This window comes from Geotrypetes seraphini, chromosome 11, assembly GCF_902459505.1.
Source record: "Geotrypetes seraphini chromosome 11, aGeoSer1.1, whole genome shotgun sequence".
NCBI classification, from domain to species: Eukaryota; Metazoa; Chordata; class Amphibia; order Gymnophiona; family Dermophiidae; genus Geotrypetes; species Geotrypetes seraphini.
In genome coordinates, this window is record NC_047094.1 from 69,268,923 (window position 1) to 69,288,198 (window position 19,276).

The 19,276-nt window shown below is 43.0% G+C and overlaps 1 protein-coding gene across 12 annotated transcripts in view; it reads left to right on the forward strand.

Moving 5' to 3' along the window:
- The window catches only part of POU2F2 (POU class 2 homeobox 2), a 404,239-nt gene that overhangs the window by 33,551 nt on the left and 351,412 nt on the right, over positions 1-19,276 (forward strand). For 4 of the 12 annotated variants that reach the window (XM_033963217.1, XM_033963220.1, XM_033963215.1 and 1 more), the window contains exon 2: positions 2,328-2,380. The exons of the other annotated variants lie outside the window; for them this stretch is intronic. In XM_033963217.1, the coding sequence (XP_033819108.1) occupies positions 2,350-2,380 (31 nt within the window). In that variant the 5' untranslated portion in view covers positions 2,328-2,349. The remainder of the gene's footprint in view (positions 1-2,327; positions 2,381-19,276) is intronic. 12 annotated transcript variants of the gene reach the window in all.

A 19,276-nucleotide genomic window follows, 5' to 3' on the forward strand; every position in this document is an offset into this window, starting at 1 on the left:
TAAAAAAGGTTTGGATAATTTCCTAAAAGAAAAGTCCATAAGTCATTATTAAAATGGCCTTTGGAAAACCCATAAGAACATAAGAATTGCCATACTGGGATATACCGAAGGTCTATCAAGCCCAGTATCCCGTTTTCAACCGTGGCCAGCCCTGGTCCCAAGTACCAAGCTTGATCCCAAGTAGTGAAACAGATTTTATGCTTCTTATCTTTGGTATAAGCAGTGATTTCCTCAAGCCATCTCAATAATGTTCTATGGACTTATCTTTTAGGAAATTATCCAAACCTTTTTTAAACCCTGCTAAGCTAACTGATTTCACTGCATTCTCCAACAGCGAAGTCCAGAGTTTTTAATTATACGTTGTGTGAAGAAATATTTTCTCCAATTTGTTTTAAATCTATTACTTAGTAGCTTCGTCACATGCCCCCTAGTCCTAGTATTTTTGGAAAGAGTAAATAAGCGATTCACATCTACTCTTTCCACACCATTCAGTGTTTTATAGACCTCTATCATAAAATCTGTTGTACTCTTTTGGGATTTTGCAAGGTACCTGTGCCCTGGATTGGCCACAGTTGGAAACAGAATACTGGGCTTGATAGACTTTCGGTCTGTTCCAGTATGGCAACTGTTATGTTCTAAAGTTGGCAGTTATGTACATAAGTGATTTAGTATTCTGTAACTCATGTACACAGTTGCCAGAGATGCACTATAGCATTTGGGTGCTATGTTTATAGAATAATGCAGCTATGCATATAACTATAAATTAGCTCCAATTAACACCACTTAAGGGCTATTATTGGTACTTAATACCAATGGGCGCCAAATTTAACAATTAAGTCGGGCACAACTGGCACTAGACTACATGCCCAAATTTGCATGCTAGTTGGGAATTTGGGCATCTTACTTAATAGAATCTGGGGGGAAAGTGCCTACAAAATCTTCAATGGATTACTTTTCAGTGCCTCACTCCTGGGCTGGCTGTAGTTGTGTTGAGTTTGCTGCTGGGATATGTTTTTTGTTTGTGCTCTGCTGCACTTTTGCTTTAATTGTGTTGCACGGTTTTCTTGCCAAGCTGATGCCTTGTTGTCTGGCTGTTTCTCTGCAGCTATTTGTGGTGCTGTTGTCTGTGTGCTAGATGAGCAGTCACCTCTGCTAATATAAAGTCATATAAAATGATCCTGTCACTCCGCTATCCAGTGTTATGTTGCTGTGTGTATGAAACTTGGGTTGTGGTATTATTTCTCTATGGTGTGTTTGTACAGTGTGTGTGTGGTTGTATTGTACTGCTGTCCCGAGATCCTCTCTTATGCTGTCTTCCACCTCCCTCCCCGCCTCCATAGCTGTGCTGTGGGATAAAGCTTGCAGCTTGTGGAGTCAGCATTGGTTTTAATACAATCCCAGGAAACACCCCCCGCCCCTAAATGGCTCCCATCACTTACACAAATATTGACGCTAATGCCGTGTAGGTACGATGTCGAGCATTTCTCGCTTCTAATTGTTTTGACTCTGAATCGGCAAGGCGATTAAACACCATTGATTTTCTCATACTAACTGCATTGATTTTTAAATTTCGTATTGATTCTCGTGCTAAATCTCTTTAAACAAGACTTCACTCCACAGATGACATCCACTGATTAGCTGGAGTAACCACATGGGCGTTAAACTTTGGAGAGCAAGTCTGTTAATATGCCCCTTCGTAGGGGTGGGGGGAGCCTCTGTACCTTTCTTGTTCCAGTTTCTTAGAGCCCCCCTGAACCTTGATTTAATCAGGTCTCTGGAAAGGAGATGCCAATAACCAGAGAAAAGCTGGAGCATCTTTAGCTGCCATTGATTGGGGAACACTGGTGCAGCTGTAGAACTGTTTAAGTTGTGGAGTGGTATGGCAGGTTGGGGTGCCCTCCTCTCCCCCAAACAGGGGAGAATTAAAGCTGTATATATATATATATATATATATATATATATATACACACACACACACATTATAATCTGCAAATGTGTGTACTGCCTGATTTAGGTATTTTTCAATTGAAAGCATCTTTGTTGTATTGTACTAGTATTAATCTAAATATGTGTACCATGGTATTCAGATCATGGTTGTGCATACACACATCCCCTATAGAGTCCTAAAGATATCTGCTTCTGTATGTCTGGGTTCATGTGTTTGCATGTCTTAGTGCATATGTATACATCTGTGCCTTTACATGGACATTATGTACATTTGTCTACAAATGGATGCAGACTGTCTGCTTGTGCATCTATCTTCTTCCTTTAGGTGTTTTACATAAATTGTTTAATTATGAAGATGACTAAGATCCTTTCTTTTACAGGGTGCAGATTTCACTGGTTTGAATGTTGCTTCCCATCCCACACTGTGTGCAAGGTAAGTTATCCTGTTATGGCCCTCCATCTCTCTAGCTATTTTCTGCCCATTTTCTATTTTGGTGCTACCTACATGCTTTAAAGGTGGCTGTAGGGTTGGGGGACATGTTACTACGAGTCCAGGGGTGAGGAAAAGACTGTGGGACAGTTTGGATCATGTTAATTTTGGGTTAATCTGTTGTTTTGGGATCATAGAAACATAGAAAGATGAAGGCAGAAAAGGGCCACAGCCCATCAAGTCTGCCCACTCTATTGACCCACCCCATTAAGTCTGAATGCTAATGACCTAGTTCCTTAACTCGACCCTCATAGGGATCCCACGTGGATGTCCCATTTATTCTTAAAGTCGAGCACGCTGGCGGCCTTGATCACCTGCACCGGAAGTCTGTTCCAGTGATCTACCACCCTTTCTGTGAAGAAATACTTCCTGGTGTCACCACTAAATTTCCCTCCTCTGAGTTTGAGCGGGTGCCCCCTTGTGACCGAGGGTCCCTTGGGAAAGAATATATCGTTTTCCACCTCGACACGACCCGTGACGTACTTAAATGTCTCAATCATGTCACCCCTTTCCCTGCGCTCCTCTAGGGTATAGAGCTGCAGTTTGCCCAGTCTTTCTTCGTATGAGAGACCCTTGAGCCCCGAGACCATTCTAGTGGCCATCCTCTGGACCGACTCAGCTCAAAGCACATCTTTCCGGTAATGTGGCCTCCAGAATTGCACACAGTATTCCAGATGGGGTCTCACCATGATTCTGTAGAGTGGCATTATGACTTCAGGTTTACGACTGACGAAGCTTCTATTGATACATTCCATCATTTGCCTTGCCTTTGATGAGGCCTTCTCTACTTGTTTGGCAGCCTTCATGTCTGCACTGATGATTACCCCCAAGTCCCGTTCCTCTGAAGTCCTAGCTAGCGTTTCTCCATTCAAGGAGTATGTTCTGCATGGATTTCCTCTGCCGAGATGCATGACCTTACATTTTTTAGCGTTGAAGCCTAGCTGCCATGTCGAGGACCAGTTTTCTAACGTGATCAGATCTTGTGTCATACTATCCTGGAGGTTGCTTTCACTTACTATGTTACACAGTTTGGCATTGTCGGCGAACAGTGCTACTTTACCCTGAAGCCCCCGGGTCAAGTCCCCTATGAATATGTTGAAAAGGGATGGTCCCAGGACTGAGCCCTGCAGCACTCCACTAGTCACCTCCGATATCTCAGAGAGGGTGCCGTTGACCACCACCCTCTGAAGTCTTCCACTCAGCCAATCACTGACCCATGCAGTTAGGTTCTCACCCAAACCCATCGATTTCATCTTGTTTAATAGTCTACGGTGTGGGACACTGTCGAAAGCTTTACTGAAATCCAAGTACACTATGTCCAGAGACTCTCCCAAGTCTAGCTTTCCTGTCACCCAATCGAAGAAGCTTATAAGATTGGATTGGCATGACCTGCCTCTGGTGAATCCATGTTGACAGGGATCCCTTAGATTCCCTTCATCCATTATCGTGTCTAATTTACCTTTAAGTAGAGTTTCCATGAGTTTACACACTATTGATGTGAGACTCACTGGTCTCTAATTCGCAGCCTCTGCTCTGCAACCCTTTTTGTGCAGAGGAACGACGTTAGCTGTTTTCCAGTCCAGGGGGACTCTCCCCGTACTTAGGGAGAGATTGAAGAGCATGGCTAACAGTTCCGCCAGAACATCGCACAGCTCTCTGAGCACTCTTGGGTGCAAATTGTCCGGTCCCATGGCTTTGTTCACCTTAAGTCTTGAAAGTTCTCTGTAAACATCAGCTGGTGTGAACTCAAAATTCAGAAATGGGTCTTCCTTGCTTTCCTTTGCTTCCAGCCGTGGCCCGTGCCCTGGCGCCTCGCAGGTAAAGACTGAACAGAAGTAATTGTTCAGTAGTTTGGCTTTTTCAGAATCTGTTTCCACATAATTCCCGTCTGGCGTTCTAAGGCGTACTATCCCGTCTGCGTTCTTTTTCCTGTCGCTAATGTACCTGAAGAAGGATTTGTCCCCTTTTTTAATGTTCTTCGCTAGAGTTTCTTCCATTCGAAGTTTGGCCTCCCTGACTGCTGTTTTGACCGCTGCAGACTTTGTCCTGTATTCAATGTTTGCTTCTTTTTCCCCCGTGCGTTTATACAAGAGAAACACTCTTTTCTTATCCTTGACGAGGTACGAGACCTCATCAGTGAACCATTGGGGTTTCTTTTTTCTTTGTTGTTTAGTTACTGATTTTATGTAGCGGATAGTTGCCTCATGAAGGGTCGATTTCAAGGTTGACCACATAACCTCCACATTATCCGTTACTTCTTGAACTTGAAGCGTCTGATGGATGAAGTCTCCCATGCGTGTGAAGTCAGTGCCCCGGAAATTGAGTACCCTTGTTTTTGTTTGTGATCTAGGGAAGCCTTTCCTAAGGTTGAACCATACCATGTTATGGTCACTGGTGGCTAGCGGTTCTCCCACCGAGATCTCTGAGACGCTTTCCCCATTCGTAAGTACCAGGTCCAGGATGGCCTGGGACCTAGTGGGCTCTAATACAAATTGTTTGAGCCGTACTCCCTTCATGGACGTTAATATCCTCCTGCTATCATAAGTAGTTGCTGAGAGTGTGTTCCAATCTACATCAGGCATGTTAAAGTCTCCCAACAGAACAACGTCTCCCCGTAAGGTGATATTCTCAATGTCTTCAATTAATTCAATGTCCTTGTGCTCCGATTGTCTTGGAGGTCTGTACACCACACCAAGATACAGGCATTTTTCTCCGCCTCTGGCCAGGTTTACCCAGATGGATTCCCCAGTATACTTGATATCCGTGATTCTGGTTGTCTTGATGTTTTCTTTGATGTAAAGTGCTACCCCTCCTCCTAACTTACCCTCTCTGTCTTGGCGAAGCAGGTTGTATCCTGGTATAGTTATATCCCACCCATGAGAGTCTGTGAACCATGTTTCTGAAATTGCTACTACGTCTAGGTCTGCATTAACTATTTCTGTTTCCAGTTCTAGAAATTTATTCCCTAGGCTGTGTGCGTTAACATACATAGCTCTCCACTCTTTTTGTTTACTAAGCTCATGCAGAGAGCCACCCATTTGAGTTAAAGTGTCTTCTAGCAATTCTTTTGCAGTAAGGGTACTTACCTTAGACTTGGAAGCGGAGTTTTGGTTCACCACATCAGGATTGTTACTTACTGCTCTGGTGTAAAAGTGGGTACCCACCCCCGACTTACCTAGTTTAAAGCCTTTCGAAGTAGGTGGGCTAGTCGGTGTCCGAAGACGTTCTTACCTCTGTTGGTCAAGTGGAGTCCGTCTGGTCCCTGTAGTCCCTGTAGTGTCTCTCCGTGATTCAGGAATCCGAAATTCATCTCCCGGCACCATCGTTGTAGCCACTCATTCGTCTTCAGGATACGTTCGTCCCTGTCCCTTCCTCTGCCCCTAACAGGAAGAATTGAAGAGAATACTACCTGTGCTCCTGTCTGCTTCAGCCTCTTTCTCAGAGCTCCGAAGTCTCTGGCTATGTCCTCCAGGGTGTTCTTGGCAGTGTCATTCGTTCCGACGTGGATGAGCAGCATGGGGAAGTAGTCCTGGGGCTTGAGAAGTCTATCAAGACAGGTGGTCACATCTCGTATTCTGGCTCCAGGAAGACAGCAGACTTCCCTCGACTGCATATCTGGTCTGCATATTGGTCCCTCGGTGCCCCTCAACATGGAGTCCCCAATGGCTATGACTCTACGCTTCTTTTGGGTGTGTTGATCCATTGTCCCCGGAGAAGGAGATATGTGTTGATCCTGGTCTTGCTCCACGTCGGTAGTCTCCTCCTGCAAGACCTGGAATCTGTTCTTCAGGTTCAGATGTGGAGTCGATGTGGAGCTGTCCTGGTGAGAGAAAGAGTAAGAAGGTGAAGAGTTTGTCATGAGTAGAAGCTGCCTATTCTGTTCCACTTTCTTCCCATCACCTGCAGCAGTGATTTTCAACCCAGTTCTCAGGTTCCACCTGGCCAGTCTGGTTTTTAGGATATCCACATGAATACACATGAGATACATTAGCATGTACTTTCTCTATTGCATGCAAATATCTCTCATGCATATTCTTTGTAGATTCCTGAAAACCCAACTAGCCAGGTGGTCCCTGAGGACTGGGTTGAAAACCACTGACCTACGGAATATGATACATAGCATGCAGCATTATTTGCTGTTCTCCTGTCTCATGTTTGGGCCAGCCTCCTGTATGTGAGGTATCATGCTGGGAGGAAATGGATTGGATTGGCAGCATCTCTTCACATCATTTTCGATGGGCTTGTCCAGAACAAGTTGTGATACTCTTTTGTTTTAAATTAATATATTTTAACTAATGGTATAGTTAATTGACCTTTTTTTGCTACTTAATATACTGCTAACTTGCTGTTAGTCTTGCTACTTAATATAGAAGCCATACTACTATGGAACTGATGAGAACCAGAGTTCCATATGTGCGACATGGACTCTTATGAGTTTGGTGTGCAGTGACAGTAGTCAAAGCTTCACTTATAACTATTGTCCATAAAAGTATCTTTCATACATATTCCTTATTCATGTAAGTTATACATCTATACTTTAGACAAAATTTATCTTAAGTCAGTCACAACATACTTGGGTCAAAAGAAGCTTGGGAAAATTCATACCGATAAGGAAACATATGTAGAAGAATGTGATTGAAAGGATGGGGGGGGGGGGGGCTAGGAGAGAAGTACAATTTTTAAAGTGGTACCTGGGATGCTGTGTAAAGATTGGGGCCAAAATCACAAAAAATACAGCAAGAATCATACATTGCCAATGATCCTTCTTCAGTGCTTTTCCTATATGCATTTTAACAACTTGTTTAATTTGGGTGGGAGGGGGCTTTTAGATTGCCCAGTTTAATTAAAAGCACTCCTGACTTCTTGTAGTTCAGTGAGAATCTCTGGCACTGAAGGAATCTGTTACCTAGAACAGTGTATCGCAAACTCTGTGCCTCCTGAGATTTCAGGTGAGCTGCGACACTGGCCAGGAGAACATGCCTCTCGTGGCGAGAGGCATGTCTTGTAGGAAGTCAGCCAGCGAGGATGCCCTTCCTCCTGGCCAGTGTCTCTCCTCCAATCCAATCCAGTTCTTGACTTTATATGCCGATTTATCCCTTGTAAAAGGGCTCGACTAGGTTAACAAATTTTCTTAAGTACAACTGGAAATAAGAAAATTTCTATCCTACACTCATGTTAAAATGGAAGCATCAACAAGAGATTTTTGAAATAAATATGTTAGCATTTTTCAAACCTAATCTCTGAAGGAAGCTCATTCCAAATTTTTGCAGCTCCCAGATCCTTCCACCGAAGCGGGTCATAGCCAGATGGGCCTCTGCACACTTCCGGGTGCCTTCCAGCTGGGGCACTGGATTTAGTGTGCTGCCGGCTGGAAAGTTTGTGAGACACTGTCCTAAAATCTATATGAAAAAAAAGAGTATCCTTGGCACATATGCAAAATCTTCCTAACTGTAATCCCACAAAACTGTGTGCATATATTACATGTGGTAGTTTTAAAAATGTCGTGTCTGAAATAGGGAAATACTTTATACACTTCCATTCGCGGTTTCGATTATTCATGATTTTTCCCCCAGGCCCCCCCCTGAGAAATGTTCGTTGGCAGCCCGCATAGAAAAAAAATGGCCCGGGACTTGGATTGGGGCGAGGAGGGAGGTGATCAGAGCAGGAGGGGGGCAATCAGGAGAGGAGGCGAGCAGCCGCCCCAGGAATATGGCCCTTACCTGGTGGTCTAGTGGTGACACGGGGCAGGAGCGATTTTCCTACACTCCTGCCCCGTGCAGAGCCGTGCTGTGAGTTCCTGTGGTCTCGAGAGACTACAACATGAACTACAGCACAGCTCTGCACGGGGCAGGAGTGTAGGAAGATTGCTCCTGCCCCACGTCACTGCTAGACCACCAGGTAAGGTCTGCAGGTGGGTCAGAGCTGGCCCAAAAGTTATTCGCAAAATTTCCCTATATGCGGGCTGGCTCTGACCCTAACCCCCGCGAATAGGGAGGGAGAAGTGTACTTCATATTCTCCATTTATAAAAAAAAAATCCAGAACCATGGAGAGTTCTATTTATGATGCACCTGGCACTGTAGCATGGATCAGGACCATGGAGAGTTCCAAGTGTACTTCAGCTTCTGTGTTTCAGGAATTCAGATACAAACATGTTATATAAGGCCTGGCATTTTCTCTTATACAATTTTAACTTTTGGTCAGGGCTTTTAACTTGTAGTTGATGATGCATCTATTTTCCCAATTAAGAACAAAAGCAGTGCCTCTGCTGGGTCAGACCAGGGGTCCATCGTGCCCAGCAGTCCGCTCATGCGGCGGCCCAACAGGTCCAGGACCTGTGTAGCAATCCCTTATCTATACCCCTCTATCCCCTTTTCCTTCAGAAAATTGTCCAATCCCTTCTTGAACCCCAGTACCATACTCTGTCCAATCACGTCCTCTGGAAGCGCATTCCAGGTGTCCATCACCCGTTGGGTGAAGAAGAGCTTCCTAGCATTGGTTTTGAATCTGTCTCCTTTCAACTTTTCCGAATGCCCTCTCGTTTTTGTAGTATTCGAGAGTTTGAAGAATCTGTCCCTCTCCACTTTCTCTATGCCCTTCATGATCTTATAGGTCTCAATCATATCCCCTCTAAGTCTCCTCTTCTCCAGGGAAAAGAGCCCCAGTTTCTCCAATCTTTCAGTGTATGAAAGGTTTCCCATACCTTTTATCAAACGTGTCGCTCTCTTCTGAACCCTCTCGAGTATCGCCATATCCCTTTTAAGGTACGGTGACCAATACTGGACGCAGTAGTCCAGATGCGGGCGCACCATCGCCTGTTACAATGGCAGGTTATCTTCTTTCTTTCTGGTTGTAATACCTTTCTTGATTATACCTAGCATTATATTCGCCTCTCTCAGTTTTTTTTTTCCCCCAGTCCCAAAACTCCTATAGAGGGGGCATGACTGCCCTGACTAAAGGAGTGAACTATTGCTTCACCATTTATAGAGCACTGCTGGTTTGCTTAGCACCATACTGAACAAGAGAAAGAGAAGCAGAGAAGAAAATACAGGTAGAGAAATTTGTTTAGGTTTGTTTCAAATTTTGCTATATCATCTTTAAATTACATCCACCAAAGATATTCAAAACTTAAATATATACATTAAAAAATAAGAGACAATTTGTAAATTTGAGTTACAGTATAAAAAAAAAAAAAAAAGAGAGCAAAAAATAACAAAATAGCAAATCAATAAATTTACAAATAGCACTAAAGATACAAATTCAGATGATGGCTGCTAGGTCACTACTTGATGGACAATGTAAGTGGCTGTGGATAGCAAATGGATGACTTTCTGTAAAACAGATTTAATGTACCTCAGTCAAGATTTTTTTTGGTTACCAGTTTCTAGTACATCTCAAGTCGCCAACCCACATATTATTGGAACACCCACACAAGGATTGAAATGTGTGGTCAATGGGGCTCATAATCAAAAGTTTAAAATGTCCAAAAACCAGCCTAAGTCGGCACTTGGACATCCCTGCTATTAGGATGTCCAAGTGCTGATAATCAAACCCAACTTTCTGGACGTGCGTTGGGAGGTGTGTTATGGGCGAGAATCGGGCGGGTTTCAACCTGGATGTACCCCAGCCATAATCAAAGCTTTCCTAAAGGGAACTTAGACGTTGGCAGTTAGATCTGTTTGAGGTGCCCAAACTGACAAGAAGACTACTGGGGGATTTAAGGCATGACTCCCCTTTACTTCACCAGTGGTCACAACCCCCTCCCACTACCCAAAGAGTGGGAAAAAACCTCAAACCCATAGGCTTCCCATCAGCTGATCGCAGCAGAGGAATCCTCATCCACTGAGCTGGTTTCAGGGATTCCTGGTGGCTCAGCTGATGGAGATTCCCCCTGCCAGGATCAGCTGAGCCGCAGAGCCCTACACCCCACCCCCGACATCCACCTGATATCCCGTATCTCCCCTGACATCTCTGTCCCCCCACCTCCAACATTCCTGGGTCCCCCTCCCAAATCCCCAGAACCCCCCCTACCTTTGGAAGAGGAAACGGCTTGAGGGAAACTCACGCCCTCCTGCCTACAGGGCCGCGTGCTGCAATGATGGGGCTTTCCTCTCCCAAATTGCATTGGAAGGGGGAAGCCCCATCATTGCAGCATGCGGCCCTGTAGATAGGAGGGCATGAGCTTCCCTCCTGCTGTTTGCTCTTCCAAAGATAAGGGGAGTTCTGGGGATGTGGGAAGGGAACCGGGGAATGTTGGGGGGGGAGGCGGAGATGTTGGGGGAGATATGGGATATCAAGGGGATGTCAGGGGGAGGGGTGTAGGGCTCGGTGGCTTAGCTGAACCTGGCAGGGGGAATCCCCATCATCTGAGCCGCCAGGAATACCCCGAAACTGGCTCTGCTGATGGAGATTCCTTCTGCTGCGATCCCACACATGTAGAAGCAGACAAGGTAGTTGGTGGTTGTCTACAAAACTTGCTTTTGTACGTTTTTTGCTTGGATGTTTTTATTTTTGAAAATGGGCAAAAAAGTTAGATGTCCTAAGGACCAAAACTTATACACTGCTCATCTTCAAAAATAAAAGATGTTTGGCAGCTTTGAAAATGGACATTTTTCCTGCTGGGTTTGTGGACGTTTTGATAGATAAGAGAAGGGAGAAAGGAACATATTTTTGACAACAAATGCAAAATCTACAAGTCAGTTTTGCACAGTTTTAAGTAGTAAACAGTTTGCTTCAGGAATTAGTTTCTTGCAGTTTTTGAAAGGGAAGAAATGCCATCAGTATCCCTATGAACAAAGCCTTGTATAAAATAAACTGTGAGAATGTTGACCAGTTCTTAAATTCAGCCCTTAAGGGCATTTGTTTGCAAATGTTCTTGTTTGCAGATTCTTTTCTTTTCTGACACTAAAAAAATATAAATCATTGTATTTGCCCTGATTTTGTCCCATGCTTGAAGTCAACCCAAATAAAAGATGAAGGAAGAGGAATAGTGCACAGGGAAGTAAAAACATGTCATCCTAAAAATACAGGAACAAGAAAGAGAATAAACTGAAAACATGCACCTCTGTTCCAAAACCCTCTATCCCTAGACTTTTCAAGCTTCCCATTGAATGTTTCATAGATCCTTTGATGGAATGATCAATGGCAGTCAGATCATCGCTCTTTGCATAGTGTCTTCTCTTCCTTTGGAATAGGTTTTAGTTGGAAGGGAGGCATTTTGAAAGGGGGTAAGATGTGAAGTGGCACATGTGATCAATGAAACTGTGACTCCACTAGGGACAGAGAAAGCACCTGTATATAATATGTAAAACCACCTTAGTTGTACCACAAAAGGGTAGTGACCCATACTCAAATGCATTCTCCCGGCTCAAGATTCTCCTGTCTTTTTGGTGTCTATTTCTTTCCTTCTCTCACACAGGTTTTCAGAAATCGTAGCGCAGTCTCACCAAGTGTGTGCAGGGCCCTAGAGAGGACTTTACTTTAATTCTTATAAAACCTGCTGTTAATAGCCATTACTGCTGAAGAACTCCAGGAGGGTTTAGTGAGGATCAGAGGAATAATTAATAGCATTAAGAAGGCAGAAGTAAAACTGCTGGTAGTATGAGAATATGATGTTACAACTGGCATAGCCATAGACATGTAGAGATAAAGGAACATGTTTATTAAAAGGTTTCTCCCCTTTGTTTATCTATAGGAAAAATTCATAAATACTTTTTGAGGCATTTGAACAACACAGTTTCCTAGAAGACACTGGATATAATTTCTGGTGTGTGGATTGGAGTGTTGTATGTAGAGCAGTGTATGTTATAATTCCCTGTGTATTTATATAGAGAAAAATTCCTGGTGTGCTATATAAGCTAAGCCTAGAACATAATATATGATGATGTCAAAATAAGTTGTGTCGTGGGGGAGCAGGGAGCACCTTAGGATTACACCAGCACATATAGGGGAATGTAACACTTCAAGTTCTGCAGTTTGCTTTTTTTTCTTCCGGCTGCTGGGTTGTCCCCCTTCTTTTCTCCTTCCTAGGGAAGGCTCTAACCATGAGAGGGGGAAATTCCCTATGGGAGAGGGGAGTGTGCAGGCTGTGCTTGGTCAGACACACAATTGATTTTCAAAGAAAATGATAACAAGAAATTAAAAAAAGCTTGTCTGGTGGCAATGCTGGACCTCGGCTTTCCAGCTTCTGAGACCTGCTGTTCCTGTACATTAGGAGAGAAACCCAGGATTTAGTATAGTGTTAAGATGTGAAAGTGGGGATTGCTTGTTTGCAGGGGGGAGGGGCTTTAGGGGCAAAGAGACACTTTTCCTGTCTCACCAGTGGCGAGTCTCTGTTAAGGTTCGAGTGCAATAAGAGAAGGGGATGAAAAGTTAAGTGCTTTTACCTCATGGAGTCAGATGCTGAGTGACTATGGTTGTGTTTCTACGCTCTACACACCCCTATACTAAACCCCTACAGTTCTCTCACCAAAGGCATATGAGGGCTTTGCAGAGCTATGCCGAAAAGGCTACAGGATCTCCTTCCCTGTGGTACCACAGTCGTGTGAGGTGTCCAGGAGACGGAATGTCTCCGCAGTGCAGATGGACACCACACATCTGTGCTTACTGGTAGTGTAGCCAGTATACTATATATTGATAATGTATGTCTGTCCTATAATTTGCAAATTTAAGAACAGGCAAATATTTAGCAAAGGAAACATCGTACACTGTTTGCAGTATACTTTATCTCTCATCTCTGTATATTTCTGAATCCATAACTATACATGCATTTATAAATGTATATATATGCACACTGCCTCTGAAAATATTTATTTTGAAACATCAGTGGGTGTATGTTTCTAAGCGATTTACCATGTAAAACATCTTAAATGGGAAAAAAGCATGGAGAACTTATAGGAGAAAAAAGTGGTACAACCATCTTGTTAAATATTTTATTTCTTGTTTGATTTTCCTTTTATTAAAAAAACATGTAGGATGTCTATTGCACTCATACACTTATTAATATAGATATGTACATGTCTGCAAATAAGATATTAGGTATATAATATCCTGTTTGCAAACACCCTTCTTCATTAATATATTTATAGGTGCAATGGATAACTTATAAATCATACTGCACAAGAAGTAAATAATTAAGGGGATAATTTTTGTCACTTCGCTCCTCTAATAGTTTTTGTGTTTTCTTGTTAAATTTTTTCCAATTTGAGATGCTTAAGGCAAGCAGGTCTCTTTAACAAACACACATAACTGACATGCATTCACACATTTACAGGAAAAAAAATAATCTTTTCTGAAAAAAAATGTTCTATGTGTAAAATTTATTTGTTTGGACTGTTGGCAGCTGCATATTCTTCTTGCAGACCAAATCCTAACTTTGCTCCCTCTGTGTTTGCAACATATGTGTATGTTTTTAAATGGGACAAATAAGTATGTTCTTTTTTTTTTTTTTTTAACTGTGCCTGAAGATTTTTCCATTGCATCTTCTTTTCCATATTTTTGTTATCCACTTGATTAAAAAAAATAATAATTATACTAAAATATATATAAATATGCATGAGTGTGTATCTATTAAAATATGTTTTCTCTGTATAAGGGGATGAAGGGACAGCTGGTATATTTTGGCTGGATAACAACATTTTGCTTTTTTAAGGATCTAATTTTTTTTAATGTGCAATATTTCCTTAAGTGTTATCTACACATTTCCTTGAGTTGCCCATAAAAAATGGAAATCCTGATTATATGCCAGTGTAGGCTTGGGCATTTTCTCAGTTTCAGGGGTCTCCAGCCGAGGTCATGGTTTAACTATTCAATTTCTCTATTTGTCCATATTTAAAAAATATCTCCAGCAAAAGATGAACTATATATAGTGAGAGAGAGACCTCTCAAATATCACAGTAGGCTCTCTTTTGCCATCTTTTCCTTTTTTATGGGATTGGGCTAGTTGGTATACAAAAAAAAAGATTTTCTAAAAAATGTATATGTGTACAGATGTATGCATACATGCAAAGATTATACAAGACTTAAAGAATAAAATGAAAACTGTTAGAAAATGATGATGTATTCTCATGTCTCTTTATTCTTAAAAATTTGACACTTATTGGGAGCAAGTTAATAAAAACCAAAATACCAAATAAATTTCTTGAATAAACAGTCATTTTAGGTACATACACACACACCTTTTTAATGTGTATATTTCTTTTTAGTAAAGACATTGGCTTTTCTTTAACATTTTTTTCATCCATAAATCTAGAAATAAGTAAATGCAGATAAGCAGAGAGCTTTGAAACTGGATTGTTCATGTCCTTTTGGGAATGGGGTGTGGAATTGGAGAGAAGAATTTTTATAAAGGGCAGTGCATCCAGAGAAAAAAATGGAGGGGGGGGGGAGGAGGGTGTGAGGATTAGATCAGTCAGAAGGGACAATTACCGAGGGTCACAATGGGCAGATAAAGAGGAGCTGACCCCCAGGTTTCTAGTCACCATGCAGGAACAGAAGGGAAAACCAGTGGTAGGTTAACATACAACCTGCTGCCGGCCTCTTTGCTTACTGCCCTAGCATAGGCCACTGAAAGCTGTCTGCCCTCTGCAGACAAGTAATATTGAGCTTTTTCTCCTCCACTATCCTTATGTTTGCAAAGTAATTATATTGTATGTGGTGTGTATGTGTGTATATATATATATATATATATCTATATATCTTTTTGTATCTGAGTCAGATAAAGAAAATCACTTTGTATAAAATCAAAAGGTAATCATTGTCCTTGTATTCTGTATTTCGGAAAGTAGAATGACTTTACTAGTATTAACTTGCCAATAGTAAGGCTGCCAGAAAGAGAGCCAACTGGTCTTGAAATTTTGCAGTTTTAAATCTAGGAAAACCTTACAAAGGGTCATCTCTATTCAACTGATTTGGTATGCTTTTTAACTAATTTCATTTTTTATTCTTTTAGCTGTCGCCTCATTCTGCCTCTCTCCTCTTTTTATTTTTTGCATCTTTGGTAATATTTCCAGGGCGCTGCTGCTTGTACCAAGTTTTGCTCGAAAAGCAGCAGCTTCCTCACCTTGGATATTCATTAACAGGGTTTGTGGCAGAGCCGCACCGCATGGACGGGGCAGCTGTCACGTGCAGGCCCTAATGGGAGACATGTGCGACCTCGGCATCCCGAGATCATTTCGGCCCTTGGATTTGTTCCATTTCAACTAAACCCCGAAAAGAAAAATTAGAAGGAGCTGCGAGCTGGTTTGCAATTAGGACATGCAATTTTTCCTTTCTTGGGATTCAGTTAATGTTTTCAGTTATATCAGGGGAGTTTTAAAATTGCTTCAGAATAGTTCACTGTATGTATATATCTATATCTATCTATCTATATATCCAAATAGAAAAACAGGGAATTATTGCAGATAAAACTTTAAAAGGAAAATAGAATGGAAGACAAAATAAGAAAATTTACTAGTTATAAAAAAAAAAATGGAGAGAAGAAATAGTAAAAATGTGAAAAGTTATAATTAAAAAAGAATTAAATGTTTAAATATAAGATATAATAAGAGCAAAATTAATATAGAAATGTTTATATGGAAAAAAGAGCTGGGGAGAATCACTCTATATACTGACAGATCTGAGGAACGGATCAGTTGTGTAAACCCTAAATGTTAGGCGTTCAGTGTCGTAAGTCGGACTCTTAAAAATACTAGTTCGAAGTTCATTTTTTGCTTTTCTTATGTAGTGATGAAAATCTCTGAGAAATCGAGTACAGAGACGTGCATGTCCTATATAAAATCATCTTCATTGGGTTATGTTTTGCTTTTAACCTCAACTAGTTCTTGTTGTGGGTGACAGACGCTGCTTCCCGTTGTGGCTCCCGTGAAATCTAAATTCATCGGGGTAATAAAAATGATTTTCAGTTGTTTAAGCTGCCATGGAGTTTGTAGCGACCTAGAATGGCTTAAAATCTACTTTGTCGCTGGTCGTCTCTTGCGGCTTCCTTCCTAATCTCCTTTTTGGAAAAAAAAAATTATAGATAATAGATTCTGAGTGGATAGAAAATGAGAGAGTGGAAAAGAATGTAAGAAAAGTGTTGAGAAAGGAAGACTGGAGGACTGAAAATTGGGGGATGGGGTAGAGAGGCACAGACTGCGTTTCTTAGCTGCTTTTTCCTAGGGATTTTGCAGGTGGGGAACACACACAGCGCCAGGTGCATCAGCAACGTTTTCGTGGTGGAAAGGGAATTTGTTTTATGAAGTCCCTTTAAGTAATTATGTTGTCTTAATTTTGGGTCCGGTTGGATTTTTATCACTGTATTTTTTTTATCATTGTACTTTTTTTAAATTACATTTTTCATGTTTTTATATGTCAAGTGTATAATAAATTATCTCCAGAACATCTGTATCCACAGTTTTTTGGTTTTGTTTTCTTTCAACATTTCCTGGTATGAGATCCTCTTTACCTCGTAGCCGGCATTAGTGGTTTGGGGGGGGGGGGAGGGAAGGGGGCACCGAGAGTAATTTTGTCATTATTCTTCTATAGGGAGAGGTGTTAGAACCAGGAGTTGTTAATCTTTTTGTTTCTTCTTTTTTTTTTCTCTCCCCTTTTTCTTGTACCTACACTCCATTCTACCTAAGAAATGATTGCTTTTGTCTGGGTGGACTGGACTTGTGTTGAGGGTCTGTTGGAAGGGGGGGGGGGAGGAGGGCAGGCTGTTAGGGAACCGAAAGGAAACCAGGGGGGACTGCGAGGGACGGCGTGGTTGGTTCAGCGCGGCTGGATGTCATCTGTCAGACGTGAAGGGAGAAGCAGGGAGAGAGAGAGAGAAGGAGGGAAAGATAAGAGGGGAGACAATAAAGTGGAGATCAGAGCGAGCGCGGGGAGGGGAGGAGGGGGCTGAGGAGGGGGGGGGCGATGCATTGTTAAAGAACAGGCTGGGGAGAAAGCCGAGAGGCATTAATATTCCGCTATGAAGTAGCCGCGCTCACACGAGGAAGCAGCGCTGGTTGTTCCGAGAGATCCATGTATATTCTAGAGCCACATGCAAGCCCTCGCACACGCACACGCGCGCACACACACTCTCTCTCTTAAAGAGATGCTCGCCAAGATATATATTTTCCGTGACCCTGTAAACTGATTAAAACCATGAAAGCGAGAGCCATCGGCGCTTAGTGGCCACACTTTTCCGTCAGCGCGTGTGTGTGTGTGTGTGTGTGTGCGCTTGCATGGCTGCATGTGTGTACCCAGGCTGCAGGCTCTGATCCGGACCTCTTTCTATGTCTATATCTCCACGTCGTGGCCGCCTCGCCGTCTGCAGCCTCCGCCGCCGCCGCCGCTGCTCCTTCGGGTGCCGCGAGGCTGCCAGACGCCGCCGCCACCATGTTCATCCCGCTGCCTTTGCCCTTCGTGTTCCAGCGCTCGGGCTCGGAGCCGGGCTGGTGCCTGAAGTCTGCGGCCGGACTGCGGGCCGCAGCGCACGGTAAGCGGGGCGGAGGGAAGAGGGGAGGGAGGGAGGGGGGGGTGCGTGTGCATGGATGTTGGTGCGCCGTGCCCAGGCGGCGAGTGAGGAGCGCCCGGCTGCTCCGCTTCTTTTTATTCAGCTCGTATCGATTCGCGGCTGTCACAGCCGGAGCCCGAGCCAGCTCCTGCGGTCGATCGATGGGGGGAAAGGCGGCGGAGCGGCGGGGATTAGAGGTCCTGGGAGGGGAGGGGGGGGAGAGATTTCTTAGGGAACAATAGGCGGCGATCGGGATTAAACCGGCGATAATTGCTATTCCTGGGCGTTGTGGAGAATTTTGGGACTGCTCCTCTCCGGGTGGGTTTCCCCAGGGCTTTCACTCCGGGGTTCAACCCTGCTCCCCAAGGCCAAGTGAGGGAACGTGCAGGAGGAGAGCCTTCCCATAGCTTTTGGTCTGAGCCACCCCTTCCATTGCTCCCCTGTTTTAGGGTACTCCTCTCTGTGTTAGGGTGTACTTCTCTCTCTCACTTTCCTGACTTAGGGTGTAACTCCCCTCACTCTTCTGTCTTAGGGTGTACTGTTACTTCATTGCCCTATGGTACAGGATATTACTTCCTCTTATCTTGAATTAGGCTGTAGCTCCCCAACCCACAAAGGCGTTCTGCTGTTTAAAGTTGAATTTCTTATTTTCCCAGAACAGTTTACTTGCACTGCCTTTCCCCCATCTGCTCCCCATCATAGGATGCTACCACTTCCTCTATTTCCTTAGCACTCATCTCCTCTTTCCCCCACTGCACATCTTCGGATGTACTGTTCCTTCCCATCTAAAGGTGATATTTTCCCCCCCTTTCCCAGGCACAGTTCCCCCCCCCCCCTTTGGTTGATTTAATTAAAATAAAAATAAACAAAAAGGCCAAAGGGAGGGAACATATTTTATTGAAGCTCATGAATTATGCAGTGGGGAACAACATGAATAATTCAGCAGTTGGGGATATATAAAATATATGGGCCCTTGTACTCCTAAGTGATTTTTCTGCTCTGGCTGTGGGAGGGCTGAAGATGAATCTCATTACACAACCCAACCCAAGGATATTGTCCACTCATTTTGTTGGATATTAGTGTTTGTGTCTCTGTTATGGGCATATTTAGCTGTTAGGATAAGTTAAAATTGTTACTTTTCTTCTGTCAGGGAAGCTCAAACATTTTTTTCTTATTTTGCAAGTCTGTCTTCCTTTCTCTCTTACCTTTATTTTCTTTTATCCTCCTTAGCATTTGCCGAGGTTGGCCTACCTTTGCCTGGGATAGTATATACTATATTTCTCTGTTTGAAATCCAAATCTTGAATACTGGCAAGATGCATTTATTTGAATTAAAAGCCTCTTTACAATTAAGCTAGTCTTAT